Source organism: Poecile atricapillus, chromosome 33 (assembly GCF_030490865.1).
Source record: "Poecile atricapillus isolate bPoeAtr1 chromosome 33, bPoeAtr1.hap1, whole genome shotgun sequence".
Classification (NCBI taxonomy): domain Eukaryota; kingdom Metazoa; phylum Chordata; class Aves; order Passeriformes; family Paridae; genus Poecile; species Poecile atricapillus.
In genome coordinates this window covers 321,165-346,659 of record NC_081281.1, presented here as the reverse complement: position 1 = coordinate 346,659, position 25,495 = coordinate 321,165, and the positions used below count along the sequence as shown (strand labels likewise).

At 62.7% G+C, this 25,495-nt stretch overlaps 4 protein-coding genes across 8 annotated transcripts; 2 read left to right on the top strand and 2 right to left on the bottom strand.

Annotated features, from left to right (window-relative positions):
- The first annotated feature begins 184 nt into the window (after positions 1–184).
- Positions 185–4,359, top strand: LOC131590557 (ankyrin repeat domain-containing protein 35-like). Its single transcript, XM_058860715.1, has 11 exons — positions 185–931; positions 1,006–1,094; positions 1,224–1,288; positions 1,416–1,473; positions 1,559–1,629; positions 1,698–1,804; positions 1,991–2,136; positions 2,238–3,490; positions 3,840–3,929; positions 4,019–4,084; positions 4,171–4,359. Exons 1-11 carry the CDS (start codon positions 393–395, stop codon positions 4,246–4,248), a joined length of 2,562 nt encoding a protein of 853 aa, XP_058716698.1. The 5' UTR covers positions 185–392; the 3' UTR covers positions 4,249–4,359.
- A 3-nt stretch (positions 4,360–4,362) lies between these two features.
- NUDT17 (nudix hydrolase 17) lies at positions 4,363–6,484 on the bottom strand. 4 transcript variants are annotated; one of them, XM_058860718.1, is made up of 8 exons: positions 6,372–6,455; positions 5,939–5,983; positions 5,616–5,787; positions 5,489–5,514; positions 5,313–5,405; positions 5,126–5,224; positions 4,673–4,833; positions 4,363–4,567 (listed from the first exon to the last, which is right to left on the bottom strand). In XM_058860718.1, the coding sequence occupies exons 1-8, from the start codon at positions 6,438–6,440 to the stop codon at positions 4,402–4,404; spliced, it is 831 nt and encodes a 276-aa protein (XP_058716701.1). In that variant the 5' UTR covers positions 6,441–6,455; the 3' UTR covers positions 4,363–4,401. The 4 variants fall into 4 exon arrangements, with proteins under 4 accessions (XP_058716701.1, XP_058716702.1, XP_058716699.1 ...); XM_058860716.1 differs by having other exon boundaries at positions 4,364–4,567; positions 5,861–5,983; positions 6,372–6,484; XM_058860717.1 differs by having other exon boundaries at positions 4,364–4,567; positions 5,861–5,983; positions 6,414–6,455.
- Positions 6,485–7,596: 1,112 nt separating this feature from the next.
- SEMA6C (semaphorin 6C) lies at positions 7,597–14,064 on the top strand. Its single transcript, XM_058860745.1, is given in 18 exon segments — positions 7,597–8,191; positions 8,263–8,377; positions 8,814–8,871; positions 8,968–9,024; positions 9,169–9,270; positions 9,474–9,564; positions 9,641–9,763; positions 10,032–10,120; positions 10,306–10,523; positions 10,756–10,881; positions 10,953–11,108; positions 11,339–11,575; positions 11,837–11,983; positions 12,303–12,380; positions 12,471–12,526; positions 12,687–12,728; positions 12,991–13,476; positions 13,479–14,064. Coding segments are annotated over 18 exon segments (2,718 nt in total). The 5' UTR covers positions 7,597–8,076; the 3' UTR covers positions 13,901–14,064.
- A 7,067-nt stretch (positions 14,065–21,131) lies between these two features.
- MLLT11 (MLLT11 transcription factor 7 cofactor) lies at positions 21,132–24,503 on the bottom strand. 2 transcript variants are annotated; one of them, XM_058860782.1, is made up of 2 exons: positions 24,267–24,503; positions 21,132–22,859 (listed from the first exon to the last, which is right to left on the bottom strand). In XM_058860782.1, exon 2 carries the CDS (start codon positions 22,850–22,852, stop codon positions 22,592–22,594), a length of 261 nt encoding a protein of 86 aa, XP_058716765.1. In that variant the 5' UTR covers positions 22,853–22,859; positions 24,267–24,503; the 3' UTR covers positions 21,132–22,591. The 2 variants fall into 2 exon arrangements, with proteins under 2 accessions (XP_058716765.1, XP_058716766.1); XM_058860783.1 differs by lacking the exon at positions 24,267–24,503 and adding an exon at positions 23,612–24,130.
- Between the last annotated feature and the right edge of the window lie 992 nt (positions 24,504–25,495).

Genomic DNA, 25,495 nt, shown 5'->3' with positions numbered 1-25,495 from the left:
CCGCGTTTGGGGCGCACCTGCGGGGCGGAGCCGTTCCCGGGGCGGTGCCGGAGCCGCCGGAGCCGCCGGGCCGGGTGCGGGACCGGGCGCGGGGCGGGGCGGGCGGAGGACGCGGCCCCGGAGCGGCGGCTCCCGGGGGTCCCGCAGCGAGGGGGGGTCGGGGGGCAGAGCGAAGGGGGCGGGGGTCCGGCAGCTCCCGCGGGGGTCGCCGAGGGTCCCGGCCATGAAGAGGATGTTCTCCTGCTCCAGCTCGCAAGTGACGGTGAGTCCCGGCGGGGAACGGGGGGCCCGTGCCGGCTGCAATCCCGATCCCGGTCCCGGTTCTGGTGCTGGTCCCGATGGCAGCTGCAGTCTGAGCCTCCATCCCGGATTCATCCCCGATCCTGACCCCAATGCAGCCCCCAGCTCCCACGGGCTCGCCCCCAGCCCTGGCCCCGCTGCCGGTGCCGCCGCCCATCCCGACTCCCAGCCCCGGTTCCCGTTCCCAGAGCCGGGTCTCGGTCCCTGCTCCCGGTGGCGGTCCCCGGTCCCAATCCCAGTCCCCGGTGGCGGTGCCACCCCCGCCCGGTGGCACGCTGGAGCCCAGCCCGGCTCGGTGGCACTCGCCAAACCAGCCGGGCGGGCACAGGCCGGGACACGCTGCGGCCTCTCCGCCCCTCCCGGCTCCGCGGGGCTCCGGGATCCCTCACGGAGCGGGGAAACTGAGGCAGGAGATGCGTGAGGGGGGGGTCCTGTGCCGGGCTGGGGGTCCCGCCCTGGATGTGGGGTCCCGAGCTGGATGTGGGGTCCCACCCCCGCAGATGGAGAGCTGGACGCGGCGGGACCAGAAGCTCCTGGACGCGGTGACTCGCGGGGACGTGGCCCGAGTGGCCGCCCTGGCCGCCCGCAAGGCCGCCCGCCCCGCCAAGCTCAACGCCAGGGGACAATCCGCGTATGTCACCGCGGGGGGACACGGGGGGGTCCCGGAGGGGCCACACGGCTCACGGCCACCTCTCGCCCCCCCAGGCTCCACCTGGCCGCGGCCCAGGGTCTCACCGAGTGCCTGACGCTGCTGCTGGAGCACGGGGCCCCCGCCAACGAGACCAACGATGACGGTAGGTGGGGACACCTGGGGACACCTGGGGACACCTGGGACACCTGGGGACACCTGGGGACATCTGGGGTGTCCTTTAGGGGAGCGGTTGTCCCCCGGGGTGTCCCCAGCGCCCGTCCCGTCCCCACAGGCAGCACCGCCCTGCACTTGGCCACCATCGCCTGCCAGCCCCAGTGCGTGAAGGTGCTGCTGCAGGTACGGAGAGGGACGGGAATGGGAAAGGGAATGGGAACGGGAATAGGAATGTGAGGATGGGAACAGGGCTGGGATGGGGGTCCAGCGCCGTTCCCATCCCGGGGGTCCCTTCCCGCTGTCCCCCCAGCACGGAGCCAACGAGCGCCACATGGACGGGCAGAACCGGACACCGCTGCACTGGGCCGGTGAGGGGGGGGACCCGGGGACACCCCGGGACGTGGGGGACACCAGAGGTCCCCCAGAGCCCGGCAGTGACACCGACCCCTGCAGCCTCCTCGGGCTGCGCCTCCAGCGTCCTCCTGCTCTGCGACCACGAGGCTCCGCTGGACACCCCCGACACTGTGAGTGGGGACAGGGGGACAGCGGGGGGTGGCGGGGGACAGCGAGGTCACCCCGCGTGTCCCCCCAGCACGGGCAGACCCCGCTGATGCTGGCGGCGCGGGGGAACCACGCGGCCGTTTGTGCCCAGCTCCTGCGGCGAGGGGCCGAGCCCGGGCTGGCCGACAGGGACGGCAGGTGGGTGACAGGGGACACTGGGGACACTGGGGACACTGGGGACACTGGGATGCCCTGGGGACATCGGTCCGTGGTGTCCCCAAGGGTGTCACGGCTGCGGGGAAGGGATGGGGGTCACCTGTGACCCCTGCCAGCGCTCACTGTCCCCCTGTGTCCCCGTGTCCCTCCGTGTCACCCGCGGCTCAGGACGGCGCTGGAGCTGGCGCTGGCTCACGGCAGCCGGGAAGTGGCCGAGCTGCTGCAGGGCCACAAGAGGGACAAGGACATCGGGAATGGCACCGGGAATGGCACCGGGAATGGCACCGGAAAGGTCCCGCAGCGCGGGAGGAGAGGTGAGACCTCCTGGAGCGCCCCCAGAAAAAGGAAAAAAGAGGAGGAAATTGGGAAAAAACAGGGACAAATGGGGAAATCGGGATTGTGTTTTTCCTCCCAGCAGAGAATGGTGCTGGACAGGTGGGAGTCCAGGGCGAGGAGGAGGAGCGGGACGGACGCGCTGCCCGGCGGCTGCGGGAGGAGCTGGCGAGGAAGACTCTGGAATGCCGGCGGCTGGAGGAAGCTGCCGAGGGCATCCGGCAGCGGCTGCGGGAGCTCGTGCGGCTCCTGCCGGGGCGGGATGAGGGTGAGGATGAGGAGGAGGATGACGGCGCCTACCTGGAGCTCCTGGCCCGGCGCGTGGCGGAGCTGAGGAAGAGGACGAGGGATGAAGAGCGGGAAGGAGGACACGGCAGCGCCGAGGCTCCGGCGCTGATCCCGTTCCTGGCCTGGCTGGGAGAGGAGTGCTCCAAAATGCGGGAAGCGAAGGCCGGCGCCTTCTCCCGGAGCCAGGAGCTGCGCCGGGAGGAGGAGGATTCCCTGCGGGACGAGGCCGCGGGCCGGAGCGCCTGGGAGCGGCTGGCGGCGGCGCTGGAGCAGGCGCTGGAGCACCAGGACCAGATCCATGCCAGGATACTCCAGGGATCCCAAATCCTCCTGGAAAAGCTCCGTGGGGAGCCAGCGGCAGCGTGCCGGGGCGCAGGGAACGGCGCGGAGCCGGCTCCGGGCGGGAAGGGCCGGGAGGAGACCCCGAAAGAGGCCGGGGGGATGGAGAAGGAGCTGCTGGAGCTGCGGGAGGGCAACGGGAAACTCCTGGTGGAGCTGGCGCGGCTGGGCCGGGAGCGGGAGCGGCTGCAGCAGGAGCTGCGGGAGCTGCGGGATCCCGGGAAGCGGGACGAGGCCTGGCGGCTGCGCCGGGAGCTGCGGGCGCTGCGGGACGGGCTGGGAGAGCGGGTGCGGGACGCGGGAGGCGACGCCGGGGCCGGGATTCTCCGGGACCTGCACCGGAGGCTGGACGCGCTGGTGCGGTCCCAGCACGAGGCCCTGCAGCTCCTGACGGAGATGGAGGGAGAGGCCGGGGAGAGCCCCGGGAGCGGCGGGGAGGGCGGGATACCGGGAGAACCGGGGGCGGCGGTGGGTGCCGGCGCTCCGCAGGGCCCGGAGCTCGGCACCGCCGGGGTCCCAGCGGAGCCGGCGGGGTCGGAGGCGGAGCGGTGGCGGGAGGCGGCGGCGGCGGCCGAGGCGAGGGCGGCCGGGCAGGAGCAGGAGCTGCGGGAGCTGCGGGGCACGGCCGAGGGGCTGGAGCGCAGCCTGGCAGCGCTGCGGGAGCGGGCGGCTCGGCTGGAGCGCGCCTGCCGCGATAAGGACGGGAAGGTGAGGAACGGGCTGGGAACGGGGACGGGACCTCCCCAGCACCATCCCATTCCCCTCAGCATCCTCCTCCCGTCCTTGTCCCCACTGCCGACCCCTTCCCATCTTCCCCTCCCTCCCATATCCATCCCCATGTCCTTCCCATCCCCTTCCCAGTCCTTTTTCCACCATCATCATCCCTTTCCCATCCCTATCCCCATCCTGCTCCACCTCCCAGACCCATTTGGGGGGACCTCGGGGAGTGAGGGGGGAACTGAGGGGAATTTTGGGGGCTGACAGGGACCAAGGGGGCTCTGGGGGGCGCTGGGAGCAACCAGCCCCCCCAAATCTGCCCCTGACTTTGCCCCCCCAGCTGAAGCAGCTGCTGGCGGAGACGGAGAAACTCTCGGCCGAGGTGTTGGGGCTGCGGGGCCGGAGCGCCCGGCTCCAGCTCCAGCTGGAGGTGGGGACAGCGCCCGGTGTCACACGGTGTCACCCTCGGTAACCTCTTGTCGCTCTGAGTCACTCAGTGTCACCCTGTGCCCCCGCCAGGTCCAGGAGAAGCAGCACCGGGACACCGTGGCCGTGTACCGGAGCCACCTTCTCCAGGCTGCCCAGGTGGGACCCCCCGGCCCTGCCCGGGGTCTCTGGGGTGGGGGCACCAAGGTGGGATCCTGGGAAAAGCCACACTCCCTCCTCCGCAGGGATTCATGGATGAGGGCGTCCACGCCGCGCTGCTGCGGATCCTGCGGGCCGAGGCGAGAGCGGGGCCGTGGCATTAAACCGGGAAACTGAGGCACACACCTGGCCTGTGTCCCATTCCGTGTCCCCATCCCAGCAGCTCTGGGAAGGGGGTGTACCCTGGAATCCCCCAGCCCATCCTGGGCTCTCCATGTCCCCACTCCAACACGGACTCGGATCCCGAGGGAAGCGCTTTATTCCCGGTCCCGCCGGCCGGGCCCCGCCCGCCACCTCCCCAGCGCGAATTTGGTGCCGGTGCTGACGCGCTCCAGGTCGGGGCCGTGGGCCGGGGCCCGGCGCAGGAGGATCCCGGTGGGAATCTGGGAGCTCCGGAAGCCGTCGGCGCTCAGCTCCGTGATCCTGGGACGGGGAACGGGGTCAGGGATGGGGCCGTGGGGAGGTTGGACAGCCCCAGGTGTTCTCCAGCCTCGTGTCCCTGTCCCCACGGTGTCAGGAGCGGCTCACCCCACGGTGGCCGGCAGCTCTCCGGGCAATGATCCCGGTTCCGATCCCGGTCCCGGTGCCGATCCCTCGGCTCCATCCTCGGTGGCAGCGATGGCCTCCAGGACCGGAGGCTCCAGCCAGGCCACGGCGCTGACCTCACACGGGCTCGGACACAGCCGGGCCTGGGCACGGACCCCCGTGGAGGGAGGGACCCCCACAGGGGGGAGACCCCAACCTCGATAGGGACCCCCACCCTTGGAGGGACCCCACCCTCAGAGAGACCCCCATGCAGAGAGGGACTGCAACACCACGAGGGACCCCCCACCCACCGAGGGACCCCCCACCCACCGAGGGACCCCCCCACCCACCGAGGGAACCCCCCACCCACCGAGGGACCCCCCACCCACCGAGGGACCCCCCACCCACCGAGGGACCCCCCACCCACGGAGGGACCCCCTCGGGGGCGCTCCCCACCTGCAGCCGCTCGCGGGGCTCTGCCGAGCGCAGCCCCAGGTAGGTGACAATGTGGTGGCAGCGCGGTGGCCCCCAGCTCAGCGAGGGGGGGAACAGGGACTGCGGGGAGCAGGAGTGACCCGTGGGGCAGGGCGGGCACCTGGGGGTGTCACCCCCTGCCCAGCCCCGGCTGCGGGGGGGTCGTTACCTCCCAGAGGCCGAGCAGGCGCCACGAGAAGGTCCCGGGCTCCAGGCGCAGCCCCGTCTCCTCGGCCAGTTCCCGCAGCCCTGCGGCCACCAGCTGGGGGCTCGGGGTGTCAGGGGACACCTGTGTCCCCCGCACTCACCTGGGCACCCCCTGCCCTCCCCACGGTGTCACCTCACCTCTTCTCCTGGCTCCAAGTGCCCACCTGTGGGGGGGACAGGGCTCAGGGGACCCCAAAACACCTGTCCCCACCCGAGTGAGGGGTCAGAGGACCCCAGAGCTCCTGAGCCCCGTCCTCGCACTCACCTGGTGGCACCCAAACATTGGGGAAGTGGCGCAGGGTGGTGGCCCGGCGGGTGAGCAGGACGCGGCCGCAGGCGGCCTCCAGCAGCACGGCCACTGCCGCGGCCACCCCCGGCTGTGCCCCCCGGCCACCCAGCGCGGCCCCTCCCAGCTTGGCGGGGCAGAACGGGGGTCTCTGCGGGGACAGGGGACGTCAGGGGTGCGATGGCTCCCTTGGGGGGGACACGGGGACCGGTGGCTCCGCGCACCTTGAGGACGGTGACGGCGGAGCCCGGGAAGGGGACATCGGAGATGAGGAAGCGGCCGCGCTCCAGCCCGCAGCTCACCAGGGCCACGTCCGAGTGTCCCGGGCAGAACACGCCGGTGACACTCTGCGGGGACACCGCGGCCGCTGTCACCGCACCGCGACCGCCACGGGGACACCGCGACAGCCTCGGGGACACCGCGGCTGCTGTCACCGCACCGCGACCGCCACGGGGACACCGCACCCGCTGTCACCGCACCGCGACAGCCTCGGGGACACCGCGACGGCCACGGGGACACCGCGGCCGCTGTCACCGCACCGCGACAGCCTCGGGGACACCGCGACGGCCACGGGGACACCGCGGCCACTGTCACCGCACCGCGACCGCCACGACGCGGCAGCGGCCGCTCCCCCTCCCTTGCACTGTCCCCCGCCCGTTACCTCCAGACCCCCCGGTCCTCCCCAGACCCCCCCGGTCCCCCCGGTGCCCCCCGGTCCCCCCGGTGCCCCCGGACCTGCCCGAACGCCGCCGCCCCCCCCGCCCCCGCGCGCCTCACGTGCACGAGCACGCGCGCGCCCGCCATGACGGGGCGGGGCCTCCTGGAGGGGCGGGGCCTCACCCGGGCCCGAGATCGCGCCCTCTGCAGGGCCAGGGGACATGGGGACAGCTCCGTGTCCCCCGTGTGTCCTGTGCGTGTCCTGTGCGTGTCACCGTGTCCCCCGTGTGTCCTGTGCGTGTCCCCCGTGTGTCCTGTGCGTGTCCCTGTGTCCCCTGTCTGTCCTGTGCGTGTCCCCCGTCCTCCGTGTTCCCCCACTGTCACCTGCCGCGGACGGTGCCACCCCCCGGGGTGGCCTCGGGGACACGATCAAACCCTCCGGGGTCGCCGTTGTGTCGCCAGGGCTGCCACCCGCGCTCCGGGGACACCGCCCCCCGCGGTGCCATTCCGGGCGGTGCCAGCAGGTGTCGCCCGTGCCCGCCCCGCGGGACCCCCCGCGCCCCCCGAGCCTCGGGGTGTCCCCAGCGCCCTCCGCCCCTGACGCGTCCCCAGGGTCCCCTCCGCTCCCCGGGACAGCCGGTGACACTTGGGGACGCTGGGCGGGACACGGGGGGCAGCTCCCAGTATGTCCCAGTAACTCCCAGTCGCTCCCGGTCCCCGCTCGGGCGAGCGAGCGGCCGCACGCTGGTGCGGGTGACAGGTCCCCACCCTGGGGACAGAAGGGGACACTCGGGTGGCCGCCGCTCCGCACACGCGGGTGGGGGGGTTTGGGGGGGTTTGGTGGGGGGGGGGGGGGGTCTCACGCGGGCGCGCGCCCCCAGCTGCGAGCGGGCGCGCGCACCGACCCGCGGGGGTGGGGGTGTCACAGCCGCGCCCGCGCACACGCGCGTGCAAACCCTCGGCAGTTAATGAGGATCATCTCATTAACGGGGATTAACGCCTATCTATAGGGTGGCCGCGGGGGGAGTCCCGCGGCGGGGGCTGTGCTGTCCCACGGGGGTCCCCGGTCCCGCCCCCGGCCCCGCTCCGGCCGGTGCCCGGTCCCGGCCCGTTCCGGGGCGGAGCCGCTCGGGACCGAGCGGGGAGCGGAGCCGGTACCGAGCGCCGAGGGGTCGGGAGGGGCGGGGGTTGGGGGATGTTGGGGCAGGGGAGTGCCGGGGCAGGGGGCGGTGGGGGGTCGGAACGGGCCGGGTTTGGGGTGGCTTTGGGGTGGCTTTGGGGCAGGGGGTGTGCAGGGCGCTGCACGGGACCATGGGGTGTTGCGACAGGGTGGTTTCGGGGTGTTGTAGGGGTTTGGGTGGGACGCTGGCTGTTGTGAGGTTGTCGCGGGACTGTTGGAGTGTTGGGGGGACCCTGGGGTGTTGTGAGAGCGGTGTCGGGGTGTAGCAGGGGTGTTTTGGGGTGCCGTACAGCGGGGCACTGGCGCTGCACTCCTGCGCCGGGGGAAGTGTCCTGGCACCGCTGGCAGCAGCTCCCGGAGCACTGGGAGCACTGGGAGCACTGGGAGCACTGGGACGAGGGCATTGGGGATTTCGGGACAGGAGCATTGCAGCAGGGGCACTACGGACACTGGGAGGGGGTCGTGGAGACCACTGAGAGGACTGGGGACACTGGGAGCACCGTCCCCACACTGTCCCCACTCCCGCCCCCATCCCCGCGCCTCAGTTTCCCCCCGCTCGCAGCCCGGGGCGGGGCGGGGGGGTCGCTCTCAGCCCCACCCGCGATGCCGGGGGTCCCGCTGCCCTTCGTCTTCCTCCTCCTCCTCCTCCTCCTCGCCGGGGCGCCCGCCCAGCCGTTCCCGCGGGACCTGGTGGCTCGCAGCACCGTGGGGCTGGCAGGTGAGCGGGGCTCGGGGGGCGGCCGGGGCTCGGGGGCTGCCCGGGTGTCACCGTGTCCTCCCGGCCCGCAGCCACCGCCGCCTACCCGCGCTTCGGGGGCCTGCGGGGGGACAACGGCACGGCCCGGCTCGGCCTCGACTTCCAGCGGATGCTGCGGCTCAACGGGACGCTCTTCGTGGCCGCCCGGTGAGCAGAGCCCGAGCCCCCGGTGCTCGTGTCTGTGCCTGAGCATCCTCGCGTGTGCTTGTGCAAGGATTTGCACGCTCGCGCTCCCCCGTCAGTGCCGGTGTCCCCCCGTTCCTGCCCTGTGCGTGTGGCTGGCGCGTTGTCCCCGTGTCCCCTCTCGCCCCCCCAGACCCCCTCTCGCCCCCCCAGACCCCCTCTCGCCCCCCCAGACCCCCCTCACACCCCCAGACCCCCCCTCATACCCCCAGACCCCCTCTCACACCCCCAGACCCCCCCTCACACCCCCAGACCCCCCTCACACCCCCAGACCCCCCCTCACACCCCCAGACCCCCCCTCACACCCCCAGACCCCCCCTCACACCCCCAGACCCCCTCTCACACCCCCAGACCCCCTCTCACACCCCCAGACCCCCCCTCACACTCACCACCCCCCCAGGGATCACATCTACGCCTTCGAGCTGGGGCAGGACAAGGGGACGCTGTACCCGGAGCGGGTAAGGGGGACGGGAACAGCGACCCTGGGGACAAGGGGGGCACACAGGGCGAGGGGCCCGTGCCCACCCACCCCCTGCCCCCGTCTCACCTGGCAGCACCTCACCTGGGAGCCGCAGGACAGGGCGAACTGCGCCATGCGGGGCCGGCGGCAGGTGAGGGGGTGCCGAGGGGTGGAGGGGCGTTGAGGAGGGGGGGATTTGGGGTGCGGGGTTTGAAGGCACCAAGGGTGGGGGCAAACAGGGTCTCAGGGCACGAGAAGGTGGTGACGCCGGGGTCCCCCCGTGTCCCCCCCGCAGGACGAGTGTCACAACTACATCCGAGTGCTGGTGCCCCGCGACGCCGAGACCCTCCTGGCCTGTGGCACCAACGCCTTCAGCCCCCTGTGCCGCACATACCAGGTGGGGGTCCCGGGACCGCGGGACCGGGGCTGAGGGGGGCTCGCAGCCCCCCGGGGGTGGCTGGGATGAGCCGGGGGGTCTCAGCCCCCCTCCCAGGTGTGTGATGAGTGTGGAGCTTCTCAGCCACGTCCGTGCTGGGGTTGGGGATGGCACAAGGGGGTGCTGAGTATTGGGGAGGGTCTCACGGGCGTGTCCCCCCCCAGGTGAGCAGCCTGGCACAGCAGGGGGACGAGGTCAGTGGCCAGGCCCGGTGCCCCTTTGACGCCAAGCAAAGCATCGTCGCCCTCTTCGTTGGTGGGTGCCGGGCAGGTGGGGGGACACGGGGGTGGCCGGGGGGGCACAGGGGTGACCCGGTGTGTCCCCCCCGCAGATGGCAGCCTGTACTCGGCCACCGTGGCCGATTTCCAGGCGAGTGATGCCGTGATTTACCGCAGCCTGAGCCCCGGGCAGGCTCCCCTGCGCACCCTCAAGTACAGCTCCCGCTGGCTGCAGGGTACCCCGGAGTGGGGGGGTCTGTGGGGACGGGCTGGGGGGTACAGGGTGTAGGAGGGTGTGGGGTAGGGGTTCCAGGTGTGGAGGGATGTGGTGCAGCGGGGCAGGGGGATGTGGGGATGGGGTTGGGGGGTGCAGGGCTGCAGTCTGGGGGTGCAGGGCCTTGGGGACACACAGGGGGTGCAGGATGCAGGGGAGGGGGTGAGCACAGCGTGTGGGACAAGGCCAGGAGGTGGCGGGGGCTGATGGTCCCTCCCCTGGCCCCCCAGAACCCCACTTTGTCCAGGTGCTGCCCTACGGCCCCTACGTCTATTTCTTCTTCAGGGAGGTGGCAGTGGAGCTCAGCGCCCTGGGCAAGGTGGGTGCGGGGCCGGGGGGCTCCGGGCGAGCACCCAGGGGTGCTGGGGTGGAGGCAGGGGAGGCTCCTGAGCCCCTCACCAGGGTGTCAGGCCTGTGGGTGCTCCCTGGGTGCCCGGGGGACAGTGACAATGCCCGAGGGTGTCCAGGTGCTGACCCCAGGTGCTGACCCGGGCTCCTGTGCAGGTGCTGGTGGCCCGGGTGGCCCGGGTGTGCCGCAATGACCGCGGCGGGTCCCCGCGGGTGCTGGAGCGGCGCTGGACGTCCTTCCTGAAGGTGCGGCTGCAGTGCTCCGTCCCTGGGGACACCGTCTTCTACTTCGATGTCCTGGAGGCCGTGACGCCCCCCCAGACCCTGCACGGGCGCCCCGCTGTCCTCGCCCTCTTTGGCACCCAGCCCAACAGGCAGGGACATGGGGACATGGGGACGTGGGGACAGGGGGACAGGGTGATGGTGACATGAGGAGGGACTCACGTGGACATGGGGACACAGGGAGGGGGCTGCCCAGGAGGACATGGGGACACACAGGGGACACAGGGACACACACCCAGGGAAGCAGAGCACGGGAACACACCTGGGACACGGAGGGGCCCTGCTCAAACCGAGGCCATCCTGTCCCCACCGCTGTCACCGCAGCATCCCCGGCTCGGCCGTCTGCGCCTTCTACCTGGCAGACGTGGAGCGGTCGTTCGAGGGTCCCTTCGCTGAGCCCCGTGGGGCCACCTGGACCGCGGTGCCAGAGGACAGGGTCCCCCAGCCCAGGTACCCCCCGCCCCACAGCGGGACACGCCCGGGTGCCGCAGACACCGCGCCCCACACCGGCTGTGCCGCAGGCCGGGCTGCTGCGCCGGGATGGGACCCGCTGCCGGTGTTGGCACCTCTGGGGACTTCCCTGACGAGACCCTGGTGTTCGCCAAGGAGCACCCGCTGCTGCACGGCGCCGTGAGCCCCGCGGGCGGGCGGCCCCTCTTCACCCACACCGGCACCAGGTGCAGGGACACGGTGGACTCGGGGATGGGATGGACGCGGGGATGGGATGGACTCGGGGATGGGATGGACTCGTGCCTGGAGGGGCCCTGGGGTCAGGGCTCACGGGAGCAGGTTCAGGCTGTGCTGCAGGGTGGGCACGCTCCTCGTCCAAGGCTCTTGTGAAGGGCGTGCGGGGCAGGAATCCCCCGTCAGCCCCAGCCCAGGTGTCCGAGGCCGTGTCCTGCCCCAGGCTGACCCAGCTGGCCGTGGACACGGGCGCGGGGCCCCGCAGGAACCAGACCGTGCTGTTCCTGGGCGCCGAGGACGGGCGGGTGCTGAAGGTCCTGGCAGCTGCACAGCGCCCCGAGGCCCCCCAGCCCCCCGGGGGCACCCCGGCACCAGGGGACCCCCGAGAGCCGGGGGACAGCAGGGACAGCGGTGCCAAGACGCTGCTGCTGGAGGAGATCAGCCTCTACGACCCCGGGCGGTGAGGGGCAGGCAGGGGGTGCCCAGGGCTGGGGGTCTCGGGGGGGCTTACGGGTGCTGGAGGGGGCTGGGGGGCTGTGGGCATTGTGGGGCTGGGGAGGATGGGGGGGCCGCGGGTACTGGGAGTGCTGGGGGTCTGGTTGGGGGGCCTGGGGGTGGGTCCGGGCTCTGTGGGGAGCGGTGGTGCCGGGGGGCTCTCAGGCACTGCCGGGTTTGGGGTGCCAGGGTGGGCTGCGCTGAGCCCGGCTGCTGTGGGGTGCAGGTGCCACAGCCCGCGGGGGGCCGGGGTCCCCAGCCGGGTGCTGGGGCTGGAGCTGCACCTGCCGGGCCGGGAGCTCATCGTGGCCTTCGCCGGGTGCCTGCTGAGGCTGCCCCTGAGCCGCTGCGCTCACCACAGCTCCTGCCGAGGGTGAGGGGCTGCGGGGGGCGCGGGGGGCTAAAGGGGGGCGCAGGAATGGGGGTGCGGGGGGCGCGGGGGGCTAAAGGGGGGCGCGGGAATGGGGGCGCGGGGGGCGCGGGGGGTGCGGGAATTGGGGTGCGGGGGAATGAACGTGTACAAGGACGTGCAAAGAGTGCGAGTGTGCAAAGGTGTGGAGCCGCAGGAGTGTGCAAAGGCTCAAGGACGTGCAGGGGATCGGGAGCGTGCAAGGGCACGAGGGAATGGCAGGGACGGGGATGTGCGAGGGCACCGGGACACGAACGGCGGCTGCATCCCCGTGTCCCCGCAGGAGCTGCCTGGCCGCACGGGACCCCTATTGTGTCTGGCTGCCCTCCAGGGGCTGCGTCCCCTTCTCTGAGGAGCTCCCGTGAGTGTCCCTCTCATCCCCGACCTCCTGGGACCCCGCCCTGTGCGGGACACAGCGGGGACAGAGGGTGATGTCGCCTCTGTGTCCCAGGAGTGGCTTCCAGCAGGACACGGAGGGATCCCTCGGGATCAGTGAGACCTGCCAAGGTGACGTGGGGGAACGTGGGGACACAGGTGGCACCACGGTGACACTGGGGAGGCTCTGGCACACGTGGGTGATGCCAGAGGATGGGGAGGACGGGGAGGGGACACGGATGGCTCCAAGGGACGTGATGGGGCCTGGCCCGACCTCGTTCTGCTCTCACAGGGGCTGCAAAGGACAGTGACGAGGAGGAGGACTTGGCCCACGGTCAGTGACATTGTCTGAGTACCCTGGGGACCAGGGAGGGGTGTTCCAGGGCTGGGAGAGCGACCCCCGGGACTGGGGAGGGGGCACCAAGGACTGTGGAGGGAGGACCCCAGAGACGAGTGTGAGACCCCCAGGGACGGGAGGGGAACCCCAGGGACGGGAAGACTCAGGGAGGGGGAATCCCGGGGGTGTGAGCGGGACCGGGGGGTGTCTGGGGGGGTGTCGGACCCCGCGGGCACCGGGCTGACAGGTGATCCCGCAGGGGTGCGGCACCCCGGGCCCGGGCCCGAGCCGACGGTGCCGGTGCCGGTGCTCGTGGGCTGCGTGCTGGGCGCCTTCGCCCTGGGAGCCCTGGCCACCGGGCTGGTGGCCACCTGGTGCCAGCGCCCCGCCGTCCCCAAGCCGCCCCCGGAGCCGCCGTGCGCCCCGCAGAGCCCGGCGCAGCCGCCCGTTCCCCGCCTCTACCCCGCGCTGCCGCCCCGGCCGGTCCCGGGCTCCCCCGAGCCCCCGGGGCCGCCCCCCGCCCGCTCACCGCGGGAGCGGGAGCCCCCCGGGCCGGGTCCCCCGGGCAGGGCGGCTCGGGAGGAGGCTCCGCCGCGGCCGCTCGGGGGCTCGGGGTGGCCCGTGACCCCCCCGGGCTCCGGTTCCTTCGCCAACCGGGTCCTGCCGCGCTCCGCGGGCCCCGCGCCGCCCCTCGGGCCCCACGACCGAGCCCCGGTGCGCCTGGACGTGCCCCCCGACAGCCCCCCGGGACCCCGGCGGCCGCTGGCACAGAGCCGCTCGCTCGTGGGGACCCCCGGCAGCCCCCCCGGGCCCGCCCGGGGCCTCACCCGAATGCACTCGCTGGGGACACCGGGGGCGCCGCCCTGGGGACCCCGGCCCGTTCCCCTGGAGCGCTCCCTGTCCATGAAGCCCCCGGTGCTGCCCAAGCCGCTGCTGCTGCCCGCGGCCCCGGGGCGGCCCTGAGCCCCTCCCGGGACACCCCGAGTGCAGCTGGGGGACCCCGGGGTGCGGCTCCCACTGCCCCGGCTCTCTCCGGAGCCCTGAGGGTCCCCGTGTCACCAGGACAGCCCCCAGAGGTGACAGGGATCCCCCCGTGTCCCCGCACTGCAGTGACAAGGGCTCCGTGTCTCCCGGCCCCCCCGCTTTTGCTTTTTTTTTATTCTTTCTAATTTATTTTCTGTTCGGGAGGGATGGGAGTTGCTGTCGCCCCCCTTGGGGACACCAGGAAGGGGGACACATGGCCCAGCCCATCCTACTGTGTAGGAGCAGGGCTGGGCCAGGGCACCGCACCAGTGGCGCAGGATTTTAATAAAAAATACACAACAAAAAATGAGCGTGGATGTTGAAATCTCTGCATTCCAAAGCATTTTCCCTTGGTAGGAAAGGGGGGGTTGCCCGAGCCCTTGTGTTCTTGTCCCAGAACTCAGGGAATCTGATCAAACAATGCAATAAAAGTCCAGATGAATCAAACAGAGCAGCCCCAAGAAGGGGATGGGGTGGAAGGGAGGGGACCCCAGATCTCTGAGCCCCTGGCTGTCTGCAGAGGACGGCTTTGGGGTCTCCGTGGCCTCCTCTGCTCAGCCCGGCCGGATTCGCTCTGGTTTGGGATGAGGGAAGCTGCTGGAAGGAGGGAAACACGTCTAATTAACCCCAAAGCGTGTTCAGTAGCCCCAAAGGGTGTTCATTAGCCCCAGAGTATGTTCATTAGCCCCAGAGTGTGTTCAGTAGCCCCAGAGTGTGTTCATTAGCCCCAGAGTGTGTTCATTAGCCCCAAAGGGTGTTCATTAACCCCAAAGCGTGTTCAGTAGCCCCAAAGGGTGTTCATTAGCCCCAGAGTGTGTTCATTAGCCCCAGAGTGTGTTCAGTAGCCCCAAAGGGTGTTCATTAGCCCCAGAGTGTGTTCAGTAGCCCCAGAGTGTGTTCATTAGCCCCAGAGTGTGTTCAGTAGCCCCAAAGGGTGTTCAGTAGCCCCAGAGTGTGTTCAGTAGCCCCAAAGGGTGTTCATTAGCCCCAGAGTATGTTCATTAGCCCCAGAGTATGTTCATTAGCCCCAGAGTGTGTTTATTAGCCCCAGAGTGTGTTCATTAGCCCCAAAGGGTGTTCATTAGCCCCAGAGTGTGTTCAGTAGCCCCAAAGGGTGTTCATTAGCCCCAAAGTGTGTTTATTAGCCCCAAAGTGTGTTTATTAGCCCCAGAGTGTGTTCATTAGCCCAGAGTGTGTTTATTAGCCCCAAAGGGTGTTCATTAGCCCCAAAGGGTGTTTATTAGCCCCAAAGTGTGCTGAGGGCAGACTCTCAGGGCTCTCTGGCCCACGCTGGCACGGACGCGCTGGCAGGAAAAGCCCTGACACGGCACAGCCCGGCCTGGGCTCCCGTGGGAGGGAATTTACGGACCAGAAAAATGCTGCTTTTGGCTAAAAAAGCTGCTGGTGGTTTTCTGTGGAAGAGCTGGGGACGCAGCCGGGTTTGAATTCCAGGCACAGATAAATCCGCCTCGGTTTTGGTCAGCTTTGATACACGGATACTTCCAGAAATGAAATCAGGGGATTCCCCTCCAAAAGGTGACAACATCCTCAGCTTTATTTCCTCCCAAAATAACCCAAACCAGTTCCCATGAGCCCCACGGACTTTTTATTTTTAATTTCCTCTTCCAAAGAGGAAGGTTTTTTCCCAGCTGAGGGGATTTTTTGGCAAAATCACCTGTTTTGGGGAGAAGGATGGCAATAACTGAGGGTGGCACTGGGGAGGGCACAGTACAGATCAGCTGCATGTTAAAAAAAGGGTTTCAGGTCTTTAAAAAGAGAAATTTTAGTTTTAAAAAGGGACATTTGTATCTCCAAAGACAACCAGACTTCCAGGCTGCCACGTCTGGATTTCCATGTGCTGCCAGTTTACAGCCCTGGCCAGTGTGGGAAGTAGAATATCTGCCTAAATATTGTAAAACCATGGAATTCTTTTATTCTGGGTGTTTTGATGAAAAACTCCCTCAAATTCTTCCTGAAACAAACAGGTGAAGGATGGTTTTCCCTGAGAGCGTGAGATGCTTCATGTGACAAACATTCAATGTTGCCTGAATCCAAAAATTAACAATTTTGGGAGAAGAAAATCATGGATAAAAGGGGAAAATCCCTTCCACACCTCTGCAAATGTTTAAAGCAAGATACCAAGAGAATATTTCTGTTGCCATTGCAGATCTGGTCCCTGGGATTTGCACAAGGTCTGTGCTCAGGCTGGAATTCCCAGGCAGCTCAGCACTAATCCAGCTGCTTTCACCACTGGGATTTCTTCCCATTCCCAACAATGCAGGTATTGACATCCCAGAATATCTGCCAGATCACCTGGCTGGGGAGAATTCTGTGGAAAAGCTCCGGATCTCTGCAGGTTTCAAAGCACATTTTGGCACGGGAGGTGGAGGCTGGAGGGGGCAGCTCTTGGAACCGCGGGAACAGCCCCGGATTTAACCAAAAAGAGAGGAAAAAAGAGCAATTTTCCTTTACAAGTGCCAGGATTAGGAGGTGACAGCGTCATTAGGTGGATCCAGGCTGGTGGGCATTCCCTCAGCACCTCGGGAAATGTGGGAAGGTAGGTGAGATCCCACCTGGATGAATTTCAGAGGTTGGAAGGAGGTGGAACCAAGGTGCAAGGAAAATAAAAGCGTTACCAGTGATGAAAAGTTGGGAGGGAAATGAGGAAAAACATTTTTCCTCCTGAAAAAGGGATGAGGAGCCATTCCAGGTTTATTGCTGAGGCCTGGATTGTGCCCAGCTCCCAGGGGGAATCCCAAATCATGGCAGTAAAATCCCTGAGCTCCAGGTTTGTGACAGAGACCCCCGGGCTCAGCTCTGCTCCGAGGAGTGTCCACCTTGTGTTCCTTGGAGTCACCCACTCCTTCTTCCACTCCTTGCCTCTCAGGACACAATTCCAAGTCTGGAATACCCAAGTGTCTCACCCCAATGGGGCTGACACAATCCAAAGCCAAAAGTTTTCATCTTAAAAAGAACCACATGAGGAAAAAAATGTATTTTGATGCCTCGGTAGTGGAACTTCCAGCCCAGACAGGGAGAAGGAGAGGAATAGAAAGCTCTCCTGGATAATTCCTGTCTCTAAGCTCCCAAGCAGCTTTAAGCACATGCAAGAGCTGCAAATGTCCAGAGAATAAATATTTTAAATCTGTAAACATGAGTTTTTGCTTTGGGAAGGCAGAATTTGGCCAAGCAGGGAGGAGAAAGCTCATGTGAGTGACTGAAGGTAGCGCCACCTAAACAGTTCCCCCTTTGTCTTCCTGGTGGGTCCCAAGCCAGGAATGATTTGTAGTAATTTGGCAAATAATTCAGAATAATTAACAGCTTTAGAAAATTGTTTTTCAGCAGGGCAAGTCTGTAAACAGACAGAACTGATGTAACCCGTCTCCGTGCGCGCATTAAAGAGCAGCTCTGCTTCCTAATCCTCTTTTCCTGCCCCGAAGTTAATCCAAATAATCGAGTATCCCTGGGACACGCTGGAAGAATTGGCGGTAGTAGGCAAGGCTGGGGAATGACATCCCCTGAGGAAACAAAACAGAGCTCTGGAGCTGTGCCCTGCTTTACTGCACACCATTTGTATCTGTCTCATAAAATAACGAGATTACAGAGCCCCGGGAGTTTAACGGGAGGACGGGGTGGGCTGATATTAACGGCACGGGACGAAGTTTTAGATAAACATGGAATAACAGGTTGGAGTTTCATCACTTGGGTGATTTTCTCCCAGACTGGGACGTTCCCCACGGGATAAGGGAATGGCCTCTACCAACAGCCTGGCATTTCTCCTCCTGAGGGCACTGGGTTTCCAGGAAAAACCCCAAATGTTCCAGCGGATTTCTGGTGCCCACAGAAGCCCCAGAGACGCTCAGCTCTCCCGAGCCCACGGTGCCCACGAGCTCTGCAGGCTCCCAGGAGCTGGAACCTTTTCCCTTTGGCACTGAAGCCTCACCTTGCCCGAGGGGCACGAGGGGCTGGCAGGGGGCTCTGGGGACAGTGGCACTCGGTGGCACAATCCACAGCCTCTGCTTCCACCACTTCCTCCCTCCTACCCTGGGAAATAAAGCAAACGCCAGAGAAAAGACTCAGGGTTTCCTTCTCTCTTCCTTGAATAGAAACTGAAGGGGAAAGGCTCGAGTGTGCGGCTTGAAACTCCTGGGATTATGGAAAACAATGTGGGAATTAGGAGGTTTTAGCAGGAGAAAGAAAATAACTCCACTACAGCTCAGCAAAACCAAGTTTTCAAGGTAAACCCAGCGTAGCTGGAAGGTTCAAACAACCTCCAAGATCATCACGTCCATTTGAGGGTTGGATTGATGATCTTGGAGGTCTTCTCCAACCTTAATAATTTTATTTTGTGCACGTTAGTAAGGACCAGCACACATATGAAAAGCCCTGGAAGTGGAGGCAGCAGTTCAGCAGCCCTGGCTCAGCAAAGCTTCCTTCCCTGCCCCTTCCCTTGGCTGCATCCTGCTCCCAGGGCAGGAAACCGGGACCTGACCTGTGCTGAAAACACTTGGGTCAAGGAATCACTGCTGTGGCATCAGCAGCTTCAAGAATTTAAATTACTTGTCTCTAGACTCTAGAAAAAAAATGCTTAGCTTTGGGGAAGAGAACGGAATTGAGAAGTGAGGGGATTAGATAAACTTCCACTTTATCAAATTCCTAAATCCAAAGTTAATTAAAGGTCAAACAGCATAAAAAAGATGATTAAAAAAACAACACAAACCTTTCTGTAATTAGGAGTTATCAGAGCCTCAGCATGGGGACAGGAAACATTTGAGACAATTTCACCCTGAACTATTTATCCATGTGTGTATGTTACAGACATCCATTTCTGCTGCAGTGGGTTTCCATTTTTATTATTTATTTTTAAAATAACCGTTAAAGCACATCAAGGGCTGTGTATGGCAACGTCAGGCATGGTGGTTCATTTAAAATTCAGTTAGAATGAAGTTGTTTCTATTGGTATCCATCACTGTTTCTTTAACTGAGTTTGAACTGGGATTAAATCAATAAATCTCCCAAAAAGCATGCTCACTGCAATGGGATATTGACTGAAATGAGATAAACAAACCTTCTCAGCCCAGAAACAATGTTTCTTCCTGCAATTGACCATAGTAGCTCCTATTCAATATAATCTCTGTAAGAATGGGACAGGAAATTACCTAAATGGGCGCAAACTCAGTGCAGAGAACCCACAATTCCTCTTTAAAAAGGAAAAAAAGAGATCCTGTTCCTCAGCACTGCCGTAGATCAACAGATTATAAACACACAGAAGGAAGTTCACCTAAAGTTCTCATTTAACCCTTGCAATCTGATTTTTCTCTGTGTTTTTACCTGATTTAACAAGTTCATCGGGTTTGTTTCCTAGAATATTTGGGTTGGCAGGAGGAAACAGCCCAAGCCTGGAGTTTTCAGCACCTTGTAACCAGATTCCCCCAGCCCAGCTAAAGATCCTTGTTCCCATTTAAAAACCAGAAGAGAGACAAGAAAAATCTTTATCTGGAAGTGTTAAATTAGATGTTTTTATTAAAATTGAAGTGGTTGCTGATGCCATCTCCTGGGAAATCCGAAATTCACCTTTCAGAGCAGCAGATGCAGCTGTTCCTGAGCTGTTCCTGAGCTGTTCCTGACTCTGGAAGTGTCGTGGAGGGAAAATCCTGGGGTATTTTAGGGCAGTCCCATGTGGAGAGCGGTGTGTTGGTTATTGGCAGAGCATTGCTGGACATTAGAAAAAATGGGATTGCTCAAATAGAATTTGAACCAAGTTAAATGGGTTTTCCCTGTCACAATAAGGCTCAAGAACAACGGGAAACCTATTTATAACCTATTTATTTCCATCTAACATGGGACATAATAAATAAGGAATGATCTACACATCCCTTAGACCTGCTTACTCAATGTTTACACAAAGCAAAACACTCAACACTGGCAGTAAAGAGCAAAGCAAACTATTCCATTCTCAGGCACAGCCACAGGCAGGAATTCTCATTATTCCTGTTCCATCAGCCGAATCAATTTTCCCCAGAGCTGGCGCAGGCCCACGGCCGAGCTGAGCACAGAGGAGCCACACACTAAAACCACCTTTATTTTACACCAGTTGTACTATCCTCCTCCCTCACCTCGACTGCTGAAAACATTCCGGGGCAGGAAGCAGCACTTGGGCGTGTTTGGCGACATTTCAGCACTTTTCCTTTCCTAAATACCCATCTGCCCTCTACTGGAGAGCAATCCTAGGGTCACACTCGCCCTAAGACCTCACCTAAGGTGGTTTTGGCGTTTGCTTAAGGGAAGAGATTGAGAACTTGCCCCGGTGTAAGAATGAAGGGCGAGATTAGACCTTTGTGACGGGATTTGCTCTCTGGGTGAGCGTCCCCCACACGGGGGTCCCCCCTCCTCAGATCGCCCCTCTCAGAGGGTCCCGCAGCCCCTTCCCTCACTGGGAGTCCTCCGAACGCCTCACAGGGGTCCTCCCTCCTCACAGCCCCCAAGATCGCAGCCCTTCCCCTCACGAGGGTCCCCGAAGCCCCTCACGGGAGCCCCTCACGGGAGCCCCGCCTCGCCCCAGCGGCTCCGGACCCCTCCGGGCCCGCCCCTCCCGCCGCGGCCTCACAAAATGGCGGCCCCGCGGGACGGCGGAAGGATATACGACGTGCAACTAAAGAGTCCTCCGAGGCGGCGGAGAAAGACCGGGCTGGTCCCGCGCTCGCCCCGCCGCAGCGGGAGCTGTGGGAAATGTGGGAATTTCTCCTCCTTTTTCCCGTCCTTCTCCCGCCCCGGGGCCGTCGGGAGAGGCCTGGCAGGGGAGCGTTCGCCTCTGGCGGAAGGATATCAATCGGCGGGGCGCCGTGACGCGTCCCCGGGGTTAGATCCGGCCGAGGCGGTTTGCGCCAAGTATAAAATGGCGGCGGCGCCTCGCTGAGGCGGGCTGGGTTGGTTGTCTTTTGGGGCTTTGGAAATTAGGGTTTGTGAACATATATCTATTTATATGTGTGTATTTTAGTAGTTCGAGCATACCCGTCTCCTCTGTGTGCCTTCCAGTTTAGGATTTAGCCTCTCTCAGGCTGCTAATCCCCCCTCTTCAAGGTTGTTACCCGCTTGGGTGCCCCTGACTTGCCCCAAATGCCCTTTTTTGAGGTAAAATTTGAGCTCTGGGGCCTGTTTCTTCTCTGGGGTGTTTTCCTGTGGGGCTTGGAAAAGCAGAAGTGTAATTAATATCCTTAATGTGCTTATAATAATCCTTTAGGCTTAATTTTTCCATGCTTAAGTCTTCCACAGCATGTGTAAAGATGTAGAGGTGAGTTCTCAGTTCGCCGTAAAGAGATGTGAGACATTTTAATGCTAAACAACTTTTATGTTAGTCTATGTGTCCACAGGAATGTGTATGTTTTTAACGGATTTTATTTAAAGTTTCATAATAAATACTTCTGCAGGTTTTCCTAGGTGGGAACACAGAAGTCAAGCAGCTCTGCAGAGGAGAGTTTACATTTTTCACCTCTGGTTTTACACAGATGGTTCAAAATCAGCACACTGGATTATTTCTGGAGATTACAGGAGAGCTGCATCCAATTTTCATAGTAGAATGCAGATTTTTTTTCTGATTTTTGCACATTTCTGGCACTTTTTAAGTGCTGTCTCAGCCTGCCCCCAGCCACATACCCCTCAGCTCTCAGGATGATTTTGGGATGCTCTACATCACTTCATCCCAATCAAACCCAAAAAAAGCACATTCAAGAAGACAAACCAATCCCAGAAAACAATCTTGGGGAGGGAAAAAAACCCGATTAAAAGCCAAAAATTATTCCAGGTTGGGTTTTCCACCCCCCCACCATCTTGAGATGATGCTCAGAAATAAATCTCAGCAGGTGAAAATCTCCCCAGAGAAAACTCAAGGCTTCCACTTGAATGAATGCAGCATTGTCTGTTGTTGTTTTTAAAGGGATTGATTAAGTGGGTGGAAAACCTGAAATATTTTCATTTGGGGGTAAGATCAAACTAAATTCTCCATCTTTCAGCTCCATCCCATCACCCTTCCAGACCCCACAATGTACCCAGCGTCTGTCCCAGTCAGGAGCTGCACCGGGAGTAAACCACGTGGGACATAAAGGATGAAAAAAATCAAATTTGGGGCAGTAAACACCCAGCCTTGACCCCACCAAGCAAGGTCAGAGCATTTCCATGTCTATTTACCCTCCTGGATATAATTTTTTCTGCTTGGGCTCATAGCACAAGGCTCAAAGTGATTGGTTTTTTGTGAGAAGGAGGTTTGTGCTGATATCTTGGGCGCATCCCTGCCCCTTCCACCTCACATTCCCGAGGGGAAGGTTGAGGGACAAAGCAGATTTTTGAGAAATTGGGCCAGGGGAGTGCAGAGGGTCGCTGCTTCCTGTGAAACCAGGGCGATTCCCATTGCTCCTCCGGCGCCCCATTTGCACAAATGAGTTTCTTAAAAAAGCACATGAGAAATGAGCTGAGGAATTGTCACACAGGGTGGGGACAGCCGTGGTCACACTGACACGGGGTGGGGGTGGCACCAAACAGAGAGGGGCAATGGGGGGGATGTTTCTGCCCCCTCCCCTGGTGTTTGCCCCCGGTGCTGTTACCCCCCCTTGCACCCTTGTGATTCCAGGAGGAAAAAGGGGAGAGGGGTCGGAGATTTTCGGGGAGCCCATCACCGTCAAGGCTGCGGTGAACTGCTGAGTGAATTAGCGATGGCAAAACTGCCCACGAACCAAAAAAACAAAAACCCAACCCAACAGCCTCCAAAGTGACAACAGAACCAAACCCTGGCATGCCTGGCGGAAAGAGAGAGAGCGGGGTGGTGAGGAGGGGCGGGAAGGGCTTCAAATTAAATCGAAATCTAAGGAGCTGATGCTGGCAATGGGAGCTCGCCAGAAGTTAAAGCTGTTGAACTGCAGCAGACTGTCCTCTTCCTGGGAGACGTCCTGGCTGCCCCGGTCCCCGAGCTTGCCCAGCCCTCCCTTGGGCTTGTAGAGGGCCATGTCTGCGAGCCCCAGCCCCTCCAGCTCGGCCATGTCCAGCCGCGGGATCGGCATCCTCCAGTAGATGAAGGAGTCGTACTGGCTGCTGATGGTGTCCAGCATTTTCAGGCTGTGAAGGGCGTGAGGGGAAAGGAGAGGAAGAGAAAAGCTCTACCAAAGACACGGGAGTTGCCCCAGAGTGGCCAGAAGTCTCCGGTGTTGCCGTGCTGACCCTGTCCCGTAGGATAATCCCCAGGGAGGAGCTGATGGTGGAGGAGAGCGTGGGGTTGTGGAGGTTTGACTCTAGGCTGGGTCTAGCTGCAGGCTCGAGCTCTGCCAGAGTTTTATCCACAGCCTTGGGCACGGCCCTTCTCTGTGCTGTGATTTGGAGGGAGCCTAAGGGACTTGTCATGCCGTGCCTCAGTTTCCCCTATCCAAACAGCCCGGGAGGGGAGGGGAGGGTGGGGATTATCCCCTTCCCAGCAGCAGCCAAAGGAACTCTTTTTCCACCACCCGCACACCGGTGTCTCCCTTTCCCTGTGCTGAATCCCCAGGGAGTGGGCAGAGAGGGGGGGTCCCTGTGCAGCCCCCTCCCCCCCGACCCCACCCCATCCCTCCCTCCCAGCACCGAACCCTCTGGAAAGGGCTGGAAGGAGCCTCGCCCGGCATTCCCACCACACCCCACCCATCCCTGCCATGCCCTCCATCCATCCCCGCTGCAGAATTCCCCCTGCAGCCCCACCCCGGTCCACCAAAAACTGGGAAAGAGCAGGACAAGACATGGATCAGCTTCTTCCGCGGCAGGAGCTGAGTCACTGCCTGGCAGGATTATGTCATTCACCTCCTCGACTGGCATCGGAGGTGGGGAAAAAGCAGACTAACCCAAAACATCCTCATTTTCCTGCTGATTCCCTGTCTTGAATCTCGGAATTCAGAGTTCTCAAGGATGATTCAGGCATACTTTGGATCGTGCCCTGTCTGTGCCATGAGGGCTGATCAGCTGCTAAATTTAAGGTTCTGGATGTCACTCAGAATCTATGAAAGGCTCCTGTGTCACCCCCTCCGGGTAAACTGAGCCACAGGACTTTAAAATAGGCTCTTCCCTGGGAATTTTTCCCTGGGGGTCCATCCCTAGGGATCTGTCCGTGAGTTTCTTGCAGCACAACAGCAGAGAATTATTAATGGTGAGGGGTGTTGCAGACATGGATTTTTAAGCTTCAAAGGGTCAAAAATTGGAGTTTAGTGACAAGAGAGCGGGCAAAAGAGTTTAGTGACAAGTAAAATAATCAAATATCCAGTAAGGGGAAAAACCCCTCTTGTGTCGCGTGTCACCCCTGAAAAAGAGCATTTCCCATGGGATCAGTGTGGTCTGCTCATCCCATGGAAGCAAAACCACCTTTATCCACTTAATCCCCACGGGCTGTGGTTTATTTCCCCCCTCAAAAAAATCCCAACACCCCCCCCACCTGCACCCGAATCCTTTCCAGAATGAAAAGCATCCTCTCGCCGAGCATCCTCCCCGGCTCGCAGCCCTTACCTGCGCTGGGCTCACGGGTGGGCTCGGTGCCGGCCGGGCTCTTTGTGCCGGGGAGCCGCGGGAGGTGCAGCGTCGCTTTTGTCTGCTGGCGAGGCTGGGTCTGCAATGCAGCCCCTCGGATTGCCCTTCCTCGTGGGGGGAGGATGATGATGATGATGGCAGATGAGTCAGCGGCTCCCACCCGCGCCAGGGAGGGGGAGGACGGCAGGGGCGGAGGCGCGGGGAGGGGGGGGATCCTGCGCGCTGGACCCCCAAGACGAGGGTATAAAAAACCTGCAGCAATTCTCAGTTCGCTCCTGAAGCCTTCAGATCCGTTTTGGGGGGAATAGCGAGGCATTTGAAGTCTGCAAGGAGCTGGGAAATATTTCTTTTTTATTTCTTTCTGCGTGTGAAGATGTGGGGTGGTGTGGTACCCCCAAACCTTGGGGGGGCACTGTGCAGGTCAAACACAGGGGAATTTGGCTCAAAGAAACACAAAAAATGTTGTTTTTTTTTTTAAATCTGAGACTGAGGGTATTTGGTCCTAAGGCCACACGGCAAAAATATCCCAAAAATATCCAGCTTTGTGGCCGTAGCCAGACGTGGAAATAGAAATAGAGGGAGACACCCAAAACTGGAATCACTGCCAGGGCTGAGGGGGGGCTCGCCCAGGGTGGGGGCACCTCACACCCCACTTTTCCCCACAGCTGATGCTCAGTGTCAGAGGGGCAACAAAGAAAACCCCCGAGGCAACCCCTCAGACCAGGGAATCTCCCTGCCCAAGCACAACTGAGACCCCAAACACCCTTTTTTGGGGGCACAGACCAGATCCCTACACCTGAGAGGCTGAGGGCAGCCCTTGCCCTCCTCTCCCTGGGCTTTGCCTGAGATCAACATTCCTTTGGTGCTTTAGGGGTTTTTTCTCCCTTTTCCTCCCTGTTCCCTGTGTGCAGCTCATTTCTGATAGTGCCAAGCAGTTCTGCCAGTGCTCGGCTTTCAGCCAGACTATTTCTGCCTCCTCCTCCTCCTCCTCCTCCTCCTCCTCCTCCTCCTCCTCCCCGCGCTGTCATGGCCAAAGAGGATCCCATGTTCCTGCTCCAGAATGGTCTCAGCTCGGCCCCTCCAGCACTCAGCACAGGGAAAATTCCAGCTGGGAGCCCTTTGGAGGAGGATGCTGATCCCTCCAGGGGGTTGAGCTGCTGTGTTTTTGGGGGTCCCCCAGGCCATGGTGCGCAGCTTTGCTGAGCAGC

Bases quoted from the DNA above. Each gene is read 5' to 3' on its own strand.
- LOC131590557 (XM_058860715.1), top strand. From the start codon at position 393: ATGCAGCCCCCAGCTCCCACGGGCTCGCCCCCAGCCCTGGCCCCGCTG. The intron at 1,474-1,558 runs GTGAGGGGGGGG...CGACCCCTGCAG, and splicing joins GACACCGCTGCACTGGGCCG to CCTCCTCGGGCTGCGCCTCC. The intron at 3,930-4,018 runs GTGGGGACAGCG...TGCCCCCGCCAG, and splicing joins GGCTCCAGCTCCAGCTGGAG to GTCCAGGAGAAGCAGCACCG.
- NUDT17 (XM_058860716.1), bottom strand. From the start codon at position 6,440: ATGGCGGGCGCGCGCGTGCTCGTGCACGTGAGGCGCGCGGGGGCGGGG. The intron at 5,515-5,615 runs GTGAGTGCGAGG...TCCCCCCCACAG, and splicing joins CAATGTTTGGGTGCCACCAG to GTGGGCACTTGGAGCCAGGA. The intron at 5,406-5,488 runs GTGAGGTGACAC...CCGAGCCCCCAG, and splicing joins ACTTGGAGCCAGGAGAAGAG to CTGGTGGCCGCAGGGCTGCG.
- MLLT11 (XM_058860782.1), bottom strand. From the start codon at position 22,852: ATGCTGGACACCATCAGCAGCCAGTACGACTCCTTCATCTACTGGAGG.